Genomic DNA, 12,217 nt, shown 5'->3' with positions numbered 1-12,217 from the left:
TTCATCCTGCCCTAAACCATTCCCCGATTCTCATCTTTCCTCCGTGTCCGTGTAAATGGCTGCTTCGCATATCATCGGATACGCCGACCCTCTGACGGCCTCGCCTGGCCAGACCGTCGCCATCCACGTCTCCTGTCACCGTGAGAAATACACCAGTGAACTAGTCCGTCTAGGCCCCGGGCAACTCAACCATCCTGACGCTCCGCCCGAGGATCGTCGCCGCGTAGAATCCCTTGCGTCCCTCTCCCACACCGGACGCCCACAGTTCTCCCGTCCGGGGTCCTTTGCGTCGGTGCCCTGGAGAGGAGACCTTCTGGATCAGCATCAGAAGGATGCGATGATCGTATCCTTCTGGGCACAGCCCACTCTCCCACGTGCTGGTCACGAACAGTATCTGTTCTCATCCCTCGATCCCGATGGTCGGGCGGGATTGGCAGCGCTAATCGACGGGGAGGGAACGCTGGTTTTGTGCTCCGGGAGCCCCGAGGGTGTACAGCGTGTTTCATCGTCGATCTCGCTCGAGCGTGGGCGCTGGTATCGTCTGGCCCTCACCTGGGATCGCGCATCCAACACTATCGGCGCCGACGTGCAGGCCAAGGCCGGCGACGTCGGACAGGATTCCACCGTGCAGGCCGAGAACCACCCCGTCAAGCCCATGCAGCTGTCGACATTGCAGACCTTGACGATTGCGAGTCATTCCAGTGCTGGACGAGTGGCTCCACACCCAGTCCCGTCGTCCAGTTTCAACGGCAAGATCGACGGGTTCCGCGTGGAACTGGGATGGAGATGCATCTTGGACCTGGATTTCAGCAAGGACATCCCCACGGACTCTGTTCGTGATGTGTCTCCTAATGCAACTCATGGTGTTCTTATCAACTCTCCTGCTCGTGCAGTGACGAGTCATGATTGGAATGCTCTCGACGTTGACTGGACGCGTGCCACGTATGGCTACGGCGCCATCCACTTCCACGACGATGATCTCGACGACGCCGCGTGGGAGAAGGATTTCGATCTCGAGCTCCCCAAGGATCTGCATTCGGGGTGCTATGGTGTCGTCGTGTCAGATGGTGAAACTGAAGATATCATTCCAGTCTTCGTTCGACCTGATCTCTCCAAATCGTCGAATCCCCCTGTTGCTCTGATCATGCCCACCTTCACCTACACTGCATATGCCAACGACCGTATGTACGACACCTCTCGTGACGTGCATATCGATATTCCCGGATCCGACTCGGTGACGAAGAGTCGACATATCCAGATTCTCGAAGCCCGACCCGATCTGGGGATATCGCTGTATGACAGCCACAACGATGGTTCTGGTACAACGCATTCCTCGACCAAGCGAGTCGTTCTCAACATGCGACCCGAGTAAGACTTCCCCTTCCCTTCCCCCAGATACAAACATGTCTAACTCATGCTCAACAGCTACTTCCACTGGGGCTTCGGCGGTCCTCGTGAATTCCCCGCCGATCTGTGGTTCGTAGGCTTCCTAGACAGAGAGCTCGGCCGCGACAACTACGACATCATCACCGACCACGACCTGTCCATATACGGACCGGAGCTTCTCCTTCGCTACTCAGTCGCCCTCTCCTGCAGCCACCCCGAGTACCCGACCTTCGCCATGCTCGACACCTACGACGCCTTCCTCGCCCAGGGCGGCTTCTTCCTCTACCTCGGCGGCAACGGCTACTATTGGGTCACAGGGCACCAAGCCACGCAAGCCCATCGTATCGAAGTCCGTCGCGCCGACCAAGGCTGCCGCACATTCAACCTCCCCCCAGGACACTGGCACCTGTCCAGCACCGGCGAACTCGGCGGTCTCTGGCGCTCACGAGGCCGTACGCCTAACCGTTTCATGGGTCTCGGGTCCGACGCCTGTGGAATGGGCCAAGGAGCGCCGTACGGCATTGTGCCCGAGGCGCGCAACAACCCGGCCCTGGCATTCCTCTTCGATAGTCCTCGCCTGCGGGACCCGGCTGCGTCGGTCATCGGGGACTTTGGACTCGTGCAGGGCGCTGCGTCGGGCGATGAGATCGACCGCTTGGACTACTCGCTCGGCACGCCGAGTAATGCGATCATGGTGGCGACGACGAAGTTGGCGGGTGGTCATTCGGATAACTATGGGTTGTTTAATGAGGAGATTCTCTTTCCCATGGTTAATACGACGGGGACGACGAGCGATAAGGTCCGTAGTGATTTGATCTATTTTGACACGAGCGCTGGGGGTGCGGTGTTCTCTGTCGGGTCAATTAATTGGGTCGGCGCGTTGGCGTGGAAGAATTATGAAAATAACGTGGCGGAAATCACGGCGAATGCGGTGCATGAGTTTGTCAAGAGAGTCAAGGCTCGGGGGGGATAGTATAGTATAGGTTGCTTATTACATACCATGGCCAGCATGGCATTTAGAATTAGACATTTACTCACATTCTGTTGAGATGAACCATTCTTAATATTTCCACATATCAAGTCTTATCTCCTGTTTATTTCTAGGAAAGTACAACGACACAGTGCTTCTGATAGCGAACCGCCACTCCCGAGCAGCACCATTCTTCAGCAGTAGTTTCTCGATCTCCCACCGTCTATAATTTTTTTTCGCTTTTCTGCGCATAAAACCGAACGGCGAAACCGCCCATGCGAGAGCCGTCCAGCCAGCATCGTCTCGCGAGTTCACATCAATTCCAGGCGTTTGTAACAAAATATCTGCGCCCTTCTGGTGGTTCATTTCAGCGGCGTACATGAGTGCTGTCCTTCCATTCGAATCTTTCGCATTGACATCTGTTTTTCCGAAAGCCAAGATTGTTTCAACAGACGCTGTCCTCTTATTTCGAACCGCCAGCATAAGGGGTGTATGCTTTTGTTTGTTCCGGTGCTCTACATCGGCGCCCTGTTCAAGCAGATATTGCAGAATGTCCGTCCGCCCACAACTCGCTGCCAGCGAGACCGGAGTATCCCCGTTCGTATCGGGATCATGGATCTGCGTCGGATCTGTTTTGCGTAGAAGAGCGGTAAACAGGTCCAAGTCGCCATACTTCGCGGAGGAGAATCTCACAGTGCGACGCCCGCAGCCTTTTCGCTGATATATGCAGCGCGTTGTTCCCCTTCGATGTTTCTGCATCGAGGTCAATCCTGTGTCGATGGTTCGTGAACAGCCAGCTCGCGAGGTCTTCATGTCCATCGCGCAGGATCGTTAGAGACACGGGGTTCAATCGAGGTACGCCCCCTGCGCGCTTCCATACCCGGCAGTCCAGATCCACGCGCTCGTGGCCGATTAGTAAATGCTGCGTGATTTGATCTTGCTGCGCCGTTACGATGGCTAGCGCGGTCTCTCCGTTGAAAGTGGTGTTTACGTCGATTCTGTCGTGTCTGAGGAGGAGTTTGAGTGCGTCCGGGGGCTTTTTGTGCCGGTCGTCGTGAACGGCTGTCCAGAGGGCTGAGGAGGCTACGGTGGGTGGTAAGCGAGGGCAGGAGAGTAGGGCCTGGAGCATCTCTGCGTCGTTGGTTTTCGTGGCCCATTGGATTGCTGTGCGATCGTGCTCTTTGTCTTTGGTTGTGAAGTCGAGGTGTTGGACTGTGAGTAGAAGCTCGACACAAGCGAGGTGTCGGAATCGCGTCGCTAGCAGGAGGGGGGTGTTGTTGCCCCATTCCTCTGTTACGTTCATGTCCAGGTTGTACTGGATTGCGCGGCGCAGGGTGTCGGGTTTTCCCCGGATGGCGGATTGCAGGACAATGTATTTAGAGTCGTGGTTGTAGAGGAATTGATTGAGGGAGGTGAAGGCATGGTGGCAGGATAGGATGACGGAGTTGATGTCCTTGCTGGAGGCGAGGTTTTCGGCGATTCTGATGAGGAGCTCTGGTGGGAGGGATCGGAGCATGGTGGGATTTGATATGATAATGGATAGGGAGATATCTGAGATTTACTTTTGCGACGGTGGTGATTCAATGATCGCATCCTTGTCTACCCTGTTCGGTTAAGGCGAGGCTGACTGCTGAACGGGTGATGTGGGCGAATCATCGTTGATGGATCGGTCGGTGTTGGGCTCACGGGAGGAGGTTTGGTTATGGTTGACGCGAGGCAGGGGTGTGAAACTGAAAGATTAAGTTGGTTTGGATATATTATATTATCTCTTGGGGCTTACAGGTAAGAAGCTTGGGTTATTTGGGGTCTTGTTCAGGATCACATGTACTGATGGTGTCAGACGATTAGTATTGGACATGGTGATATATCACCGAGTATCGACTCTGACGGAGTGAACTGAAATCAAAGTTTGAACTTGGGAAATGGAAACCAAAATCTTAGAGCTCAGTAGGAAGATGATAATTTGAACAATCCTGTACTTCAGGTCTATAAGCCATTGCAATTTCTATAGATGAGTCTGCAGTGCACAAGGTACATGCGCTGGATCGGGTTAGCGTCGTACGGGACATGTATATGCCTCAGGCCTACATCATGTGACCTGACTGGCAGGTCCCGTGACCGTAGTCGGCCAAACAATCATCCGCGCTTTCTTTGGCATTCCCTAAACACAACGCACAACTCAACGTCTTTTACTTCCACTCAGGACCCACAGTATTGTGGGTCAGATGTTACACAACTCTATAAGAGTCAAGATGTGACATTGATGCTGGAATCTTCCCTGCGCAAAACCTGAGGCTGCATCCAAGATGCCATTTGGGTCGGATTTCGAGTATCCTGCCTGGAGGTACTCTCGCTTTAGCCATGCCAAGGACGAGCTAACACCGATGCGCTTCACGATACGAATGATTACCCCTCTCTTCTGAGTCTGACCGGTCAACTGCACATGTCGAAACACCCGCAGGGACGAGATTATGATACTCCAGAAGACGGGTCTACTGCAAGGGCTGAGATCAATAAGCTGAGTGACTTGATAGCCGACAAAGATACCTGACCCACAGACCCTGGTCAACCGAGGGTCATGAATCTGTCTAGTAACGTGGTATAGCCTCATATTCTGAAATCTGGTCAGCATCGCCCGCGAGACTAGAGTGAAAATGTCGTCTCCAGCACGATCGCACGCCAGTTACACCGTCGCATGGATCTGCGCCTTGCCGCTAGAAATGACAGCTGCGAAGGTCATGCTCGACGAGACCCACGACCCACTCCCTCAACAGTCGACAGATCACAATATCTATACGCTCGGGAGCATCAGTGGACACAATGTGGTTGTGGTGTGCCTCCCGTCGGGAGTGTACGGGACGACATCCGCGTCGACGGTGGTTTCACATTTGATAACGACATTTCCGTATGTGCAATTTGGATTGATGGTCGGCATCGGCGGCGGTGTCCCTAGCCCCAGTGCCGATATCCGTCTGGGTGATATTGTGGTCAGCAAACCTACGCCAGCCTCGAGCGGCGTCGTGCAATATGACTACGGCAAGGCTCTCCGCGATGGCCAATTTCAGCGAACAGGTCAGCTGAACAAGCCGCCTCCGATACTGTTGAAAGCGATGACCCAAATGGAGAGCGATTACATGATGGGAAGAAAAAGAGTAGGTGAAATACTGGCTCAGTCACTGGGGGAGAATGAGGCATTGCGAGAGCGATTCGCTCGCCCCCAAAATGACTGGCTCTTCCAGGCAACCTATGATCACGATGGGCAAAGCTGCTTGGAGTGCGACTATACCCAGCTCGTTAGCCGCCCCGAGCGAATCACCGATGAGCCATATGTTCACTACGGGTTGATTGCTTCCGGAAACCAGGTCATGAAAGATGCTAACACCCGAGATGTTATCGCCAGAGACCTGGATATCCTCTGTTTTGAGATGGAGGCTGCTGGACTGATGGATGAACTCCCATCGCTGATCATACGGGGTATCTCTGACTACTGTGACTCGCATAAAAATAAAGAATGGCAAGGATATGCAGCCTTTGCTGCTGCTACTTATGCTAAAGTACTTTTGCTGACTGTTCCGAACAATCACCGGAAAGATGTCCATGAGCCTCATCGGCCTCAAGAACAGTTGTGGGTGGTCCCATTCGGTCAAAATTCCCGCTTTGTTGGTCGAGGAGAGGAAATCGGTCGAATTGAAGCTCTACTCACCCAACCCAGTGGGTCATCAAATATTGCCGTTTGCGGGCTGGGTGGAGTTGGAAAGACGCAGATAGCCCTCGAATTGGCATACCGCATGCGTAATCGCGACCCTCAATGGTCGATATTCTGGATTCCATGTACAGGTTACGAAAGTGTCGAACAGGCGTACATCAGCATAGCACAGAAAGTAGGGATTGAAGTGAAAGCAGCTGAGGTGAAAAGTCAAGTCAAAGCATACTTCAGTCAGAGAAGCGCCGGTAACTGGCTGCTGATATTCGATAACGCTGACGATATGGAGATGTGGATCGACGGGACCAGTACAAACCCTGCGTTGAAGCAATACCTCCCACAGAGCGATAGAGGTCATATTGTGTTCACAACGCGTAGCCGGAAGCTGGCGGTTAAACTTGCCTCGTCTCATGTGATTTCTGTCTCAGAGCTGGATCAGGACACCGGGGCCGAAATGCTGAAGACATTGTTAATCGACAGCAAATTGAGTTCAGATCAAAGTGCTACCTTGAAGCTCCTCGAGCAACTCGCCTGTCTTCCACTTGCCATCTCCCAGGCAGCAGCGTACATAAACGAGAACGACATCGGCATTTCTGACTATCTGGAGCTTTTGGAGGCACAGGAATCCGATGTCATCGAGCTTCTCAGCGAGGAGTTTGAAGATGAAGGCCGATACACAGACACGCAGAATCCCATTGCCACTACGTGGCTGATCTCTTTCCAGCAGATTCAACGTCTAGACCAAGTCGCAGCGGAATACCTAGCATTTATGGCTTGCATAGATCCTCGTGATATCCCGCAGTCCCTCCTGCCGGATTCCTTCTCCCGTGGTTCCATCACGAAGAAAAAGCGGATCGATGCTATTGGGTTGCTAAAAGGGTACTCTTTCGTCAATGAACAAGCGGGCCATGACTTTCTCAGTCTCCATCGGCTCGTTCATCTTGCAACGCGTAACTGGCTGCGTATTAACCAGAAGTTCGGCGAGCAAATAACGAAAACCGCAGACAGACTAATGGAGGTATTCCCCAACAATAACAATGAAAATCGAGCTTTGTGGCGGGAATATCTACCTCATGCTTTGTCCTTGATCTATGAAAAGGAATTCGGCTTGCAACGACGCCACTATATCCCTTTGATCCAGACAGTCTGTGAATGTCTTGATAAGGATGGCAGATATAACGAAGCAGCTCTCATGTGTGACGCAGTTGTGGGATTGAAACTGGAAAAGGCCGGCGAGGAAGACCCATCTACCTTACAAAGCATGGGACTGCTGGCGAATATCTACAGCAGACAGGGACGCTGGAAGGAAGCCGAGCATCTTTTCGAACGGGTGATCGATATCCGCAAACGCGTGGTCGGACCCGAGGACCCATCCACCCTCCGGACCATGAACAACCTTGCAGCTGCATATCGCAAGCAGGGGCGCAAGAAAGAAGCAGAAGAGCTGGGAAAGAGAGTGGTTCAGCTACAGACACAACTCCTGGGACCAACCAACCTCCAAACCTTGGTCAGCATGAACAGCCTAGCGATGAATTACATCAACGATAGGCGTTGGAACGAAGCAGAGGAGCTTGCCGCCCATGTTATGGCACATCGCATGAGAATCTTGGGCCCGGAACACCCGGACACGTTGATCAGCATGGGAAACCTTGCCACCGTGCTCAGTAATCTAGGACAACTGGAACAATCACAACAGCTAGCGTTGGGGGTCCTGCAGATGCACCAGCTTTCGCTGGGACCGGAGCACCCCCATACGCTTATCAGCATGTCCAATGTGGCTCGTCTGTGGAGGAAGATGGGCAAGCTTGAGGCGGCCGTCGACTTGATGACGGAGTGCCTGAAACTTAGAGAGAAGGTATTTGGTGCAGGTCACCCCCGCGCCCTGTCTTCGCGCAAGAGCCTGGAAGACTGGAAGATGGAGCTTGAACAGGGGTGGGACGTTGTAGAAAGCGATACAGAGATGAATAAATAGGATGTGTCAGCGCAGGCTCCAGAATATGACTTTTAGGCTCTCTGGCCTGTTCAAGGTCTCCAAGATTGGAACCGACCAATGCCAGATAACGTGAAGATAACGCTCGACTCGAAATGAAGTGTGCATTTGTGCATTTATGAAATATCCTTTCTTCATAAAAAGATTCTGGATAGTAATAAGAGAAATAGTATTAATCTATGCGTGACGTATTCAGTCTTGTTGTTCTAATGAACCTCAAACACTCTCAGAGTCCCTCCTTACCCTCCCCCAGATCCTCTCTATCAAATCAATCCCAAACCCAGTAAACAAAGCCAGAGCCACCACAAAAGCAAGCCCACTCGGCCAACCATGCGTCTCCTTAAACTCCGGCGCCTTCCCACTCGGAAACTGCAACTGCTGAAACGGAATAACCACCGCATACCCGAAGCTCACCATAAACGCCAGCGTGAACGCACGAAGCTGCTGATCCCCACCACAGACGGAATTCACCCACCCCGCCAACAACGGCGTGTAGCAACCATACGAGCCCGTCAGGATAAAGACCGCCATCTTGAGCTTATCCGGCACATCCCACACCGTGAGAACGACGTAGCAGAACGTAAGCACACACCCGACGCCGAAGCAGACGATGTTGCGCCGTCCCAGCTTATCAGCCAGATAGCCCGTCGAGACCATGAATACGAAATTGACGGCCCCTATGCACGTCGGGATGTTGTTGATCTGCGGGACAGAGTACTCGCCTGTCGATTTCAGCCAGAGACTGAAGTACTGCATGACGTATGATCCGCACGTTAGTGTCCAGAGCGCGTATGCCACCGAGAAGGTATATAGTTGCCAGGACGCGAGGATGCGCTTGAAGATAGTGCGATCGAACCGCGCTGTCGAGGCGCGGCCGTCTTCGCGCATGCGCTCCAGCGCGCGATCCCGCTCCCACGGGGTGAGGTAGAACGCGGACGTGTTCTCGGGCGTGTCCGGGTAAAAGAAGAAGCCGTAGAGCGCGACAGGGACGGCGAGGAGGAAGTCGAAGATGAAGAGCCAGCGCCAGGCGGGCATGCCGTGTTTCCCTTCCATGCCGGAGTACAGTGCCGCCTGGAGGTAGCCGGAGAACATCTGGCCCAGGACGCCGGACATGACGAAGAGGCCGCTGCGGCGGGCGATCTCGGACTTCTTGTACCAGGAGCCGAGCACGTATTGGATGCCGGGCCAGGCGGCGGACTCGAACAGGCCGATGCAGAAGCGGAGGGCGTAGAATTCGCTGGCGGTGTTGCATTTGAAGAGGAAGAGGACGAAGAGCGACCAGGACATGAGGCAGAAGGGGAGCCAGTAGCGGGGGCGGACGATGGTCAGGATCAGGTTGGAGATTGGGGCGCCGACGATCTGCCCCGCGCTGAAGTAGGTGTTCATCCAGCTGAGTTCGTCGCCGGGGCCGAAGCCGAGGTCTTCTTTCATGCCGGAGACGTAGGCGTTGGAGATGTTGTTTTGGTCGAGTTGTTTGATGAAGAAGCAGAGGCAGCTGTAGCTGAGGAGGAACCAGTCCAGTTTGAAGATAAGGAGCTTTTCCTCCTTAGATGTGTTCGGGTCATGCCAGTGGAAGAGATTCCATTGCTGGGTTTGCTGGGTTTCAAGACTGTGGAGGGAGTCATTTGGTGTAGCTTTAACGGTTGCACCCTTTAGATCTGAATTTGTCGTCTTGAGGTTCTCCGTGGCATGCTCTGGTGGATAGAACCTGGAAGAAGTCATAATTCCAAGTCGATAGATCGATAATGACCTGTAGGACGGCATGTATCTGAACGGAACATGTTTGAGAAAACATCAGACATATGCATTTTATAAACGGCCTACCCACCATAGTAAAGCTAAGATAGACAAGGCCGATGGCGCAATTAACAAGCCGAGTCAGAACCTTAGCAGCGCGCAACTCGCCCTATCTCGACCTGCCCTGTCGGGAGTTTTAGAGCGGAGTGGGGCCGACGCGGGTTTTGGGCTTGACTGCCGGCAATTGTGCTGTTCGAACATAACAGAGGCCTGTCGCGTGGATGATCGATGATAAACTGGAATAACGGGTCTGTCGGGCCCACTTGCATGAGCTGTGCAATTTTAACCAGCCATTGCGTCAAGGGCCTAGAATCTAACCTGATAGTGCGAGTCATTCAACATTATATTGCGCGGAATCATAAAAAAGAGAAATGATATCCTTGATGGGGTGAGAATGAGGAAGATGGCGAAACAACGACTGGTGACTCAGGCCCGGCACGCGGATAGTAACTGGGCTCTGGTGCCTGTGTGTTCCAGTCTTCTAGAATGTTAAGGTAGCAGCTCGTCTTGCCCATAATCTTACCCAGCAGATCGGAGAGCGATTTCCATACTGACCGTAGCCAATCCTGATGGGATGGGTTCATCGCACAGGGGTGAAGGGAATCAGCCTGTGACATCAAGCTCGCCTCGTAGTCGGATATTAGGTCCTCGAATTCGGTCAACACTTGAATAAGAGTGCGTGTCATCTCCCATTTATCGGAGAAAGTCCTCAGGATGTCAATGCATGTTCTGACATCCCCCTTGCCCGGGAAGGAGCTGTAGCATCCCCAGGAGAAACAGTGGATTAAGATCAGGCAAATTGGTGCAAGACGGCATAATGTGACACGATTGAGAGGCAGCTGCCGATTGGCCAGAAGCACTTGGTTATACTGCATGAACTTTCTGACTAGAGGCAATAGGCCTGGCTCTTGGGACCCCTTTGCCCGTGAATTGAATTGGCAAGGATAATAAAGAACGAGCATAAGATGATAGTATCGTGCATTCAGCCATGCCATTGTATCGTGGAGTCGGACATTGTCCGGTTCTGGTCGAGCAATTAAACAGCCATGGCTATACCAGTTCTCGACATCCGCTCGAAACCGACTGGTGATAGCGTTCCGATCAGATAGTGATAGATTGCTCACATTGGTACGACTTTGCAGATGGACTGTAGACAGGATCCTGCTCTCGAGCTGACGTAGCTCAATTACATGCCGGCTTACCTGGAGCATAGTAGCCAGATCAGTGCGGTCGGGAGAGGCGAATTCCTCCACTGTAATCGCTGGATACGGAACCTCCATTTCGTCAGATGCCAGACCGGGGGCCTGTCCGACAGAGACTGCCATCATTCTGTCTAGCACGAATATGCTCCACACAAGCCGTCGGCGAAGCTCAGTGGTTTTTGAGTTCGTCTGACTTTCGTTCGTCGAGCGCGTGAGACCTTGAGTCATGGCTTGTCGGGTGATGATCCCAACGATAGACCAAGTAGAGGGCCCGAGGGGGTCAAACAGCGAGTACAGTGCGAGAAGAACGAGGATTTGAATGGAGTCGATATCCTCATGGAGGAAACATCGTTGGAGTATGTCCGAATAGGAGATCTCGAACGCCGGAGACACTCCATAAGGTGCTTTTCCAGAGCGCTGCAGACTCGTATGGCCGATGGCCATGATTATGTGCAAGATCTTTTGCAGTCAGTCTGTTGATCCCGGGAATGGTGACTTCTGTTCACTTACTATTGAGTCTCCATCCTGTACATTTGGTTTCAAGCCCAAAGAGGATAAATGCAGGATCCGCGTCTTGTCGATGAAAGGATAGGCTCTATAGACATGATGGAAGAAGGCCTCCACCAGCGCCGTCTGGGGTATAACGTCCACGTGAGAGTTTGCAGCAATTGCATCCGGCGCGGGAGTGTCACGTTTGTTGAATGGAGCCTCGTCGCGTTCTCCCGTCTTCAACTCTTCTGGGGCCGCTCCATCACCATCATCGACAATCCCAATCTCTCTTTCAACATCACCCATCTCTCGGCCCATTACCTCCACGATATATCGGGTCAACGCGTTGACCCTTTCTTGCAAAATTCGATAAGCACCGGCAGAAGGACCCAGTCCGCCCGAATACGAGCATCTCTGACCGGCGTGGACGCAATGCCCACATTCGGGCAAAGCCCGACTACATCGCTTTTTCAGTCGTCGGCAGCGATCACAAGCGGGTATTGAAACCCTCGCGCTACTCTCCGAGCCTTCGCGTCGAGACGGAAGCTCCGCCGACTGCCTGGATTCAGAATCCGGGGTTGCGCGACGTAAGCGAAAGCGTTGGGTTGTGAATCCGTCGGACGGTTTGGCCTTGTCCCTGCATCTCTGGGGCGGCATGGCCGTCGAAATTTTCCAGGAGG

General features: G+C 53.1%; 5 protein-coding genes across 5 annotated transcripts; 2 read left to right on the top strand and 3 right to left on the bottom strand.

The window, feature by feature from the left end:
* Positions 1-21: 21 nt before the first annotated feature.
* P170DRAFT_511335 (N,N-dimethylformamidase beta subunit family domain-containing protein) lies at positions 22-2,359 on the top strand (the record flags this gene model as incomplete). Its single annotated transcript, XM_024854879.1, has 2 exons — positions 22-1,368; positions 1,426-2,359. The coding sequence occupies exons 1-2, from the start codon at positions 56-58 to the stop codon at positions 2,357-2,359; spliced, it is 2,247 nt and encodes a 748-aa protein (XP_024701928.1). The 5' UTR covers positions 22-55.
* Positions 2,360-2,486: 127 nt separating this feature from the next.
* On the bottom strand, positions 2,487-4,092 carry P170DRAFT_438338 (ankyrin repeat domain-containing protein). The gene has a single exon (XM_024849583.1). It carries the CDS (start codon positions 3,870-3,872, stop codon positions 2,967-2,969), a length of 906 nt encoding a protein of 301 aa, XP_024701927.1. The 5' UTR covers positions 3,873-4,092; the 3' UTR covers positions 2,487-2,966.
* A 918-nt stretch (positions 4,093-5,010) lies between these two features.
* Positions 5,011-8,133, top strand: P170DRAFT_411842 (violaceus kinesin; the record flags this gene model as incomplete). The annotated part of the gene is made up of 2 exons (XM_024846912.1): positions 5,011-6,464; positions 6,540-8,133. 2 exons carry the CDS (start codon positions 5,011-5,013, stop codon positions 8,029-8,031), a joined length of 2,946 nt encoding a protein of 981 aa, XP_024701926.1. The 3' UTR covers positions 8,032-8,133.
* A 131-nt stretch (positions 8,134-8,264) lies between these two features.
* On the bottom strand, positions 8,265-10,266 carry P170DRAFT_438336 (permease of the major facilitator superfamily; the record flags this gene model as incomplete). Its single annotated transcript, XM_024849582.1, has 1 exon — positions 8,265-10,266. The coding sequence occupies exon 1, from the start codon at positions 9,769-9,771 to the stop codon at positions 8,266-8,268; it is 1,506 nt and encodes a 501-aa protein (XP_024701925.1). The 5' UTR covers positions 9,772-10,266.
* P170DRAFT_438335 (Zn(II)2Cys6 transcription factor) lies at positions 10,024-12,210 on the bottom strand. Its single transcript, XM_024849581.1, has 3 exons — positions 11,559-12,210; positions 10,165-11,507; positions 10,024-10,096 (listed from the first exon to the last, which is right to left on the bottom strand). The coding sequence occupies exons 1-2, from the start codon at positions 12,192-12,194 to the stop codon at positions 10,203-10,205; spliced, it is 1,941 nt and encodes a 646-aa protein (XP_024701924.1). The 5' UTR covers positions 12,195-12,210; the 3' UTR covers positions 10,024-10,096; positions 10,165-10,202.
* Positions 12,211-12,217: the final 7 nt, after the last annotated feature.

Source organism: Aspergillus steynii (genome assembly GCF_002849105.1).
Source record: "Aspergillus steynii IBT 23096 chromosome Unknown P170scaffold_6, whole genome shotgun sequence".
NCBI lineage: Eukaryota > Fungi > Ascomycota > Eurotiomycetes > Eurotiales > Aspergillaceae > Aspergillus > Aspergillus steynii.
Note: the sequence above shows the minus strand (reverse complement) of the source record. Positions and strands in the feature narration are given on the sequence as shown.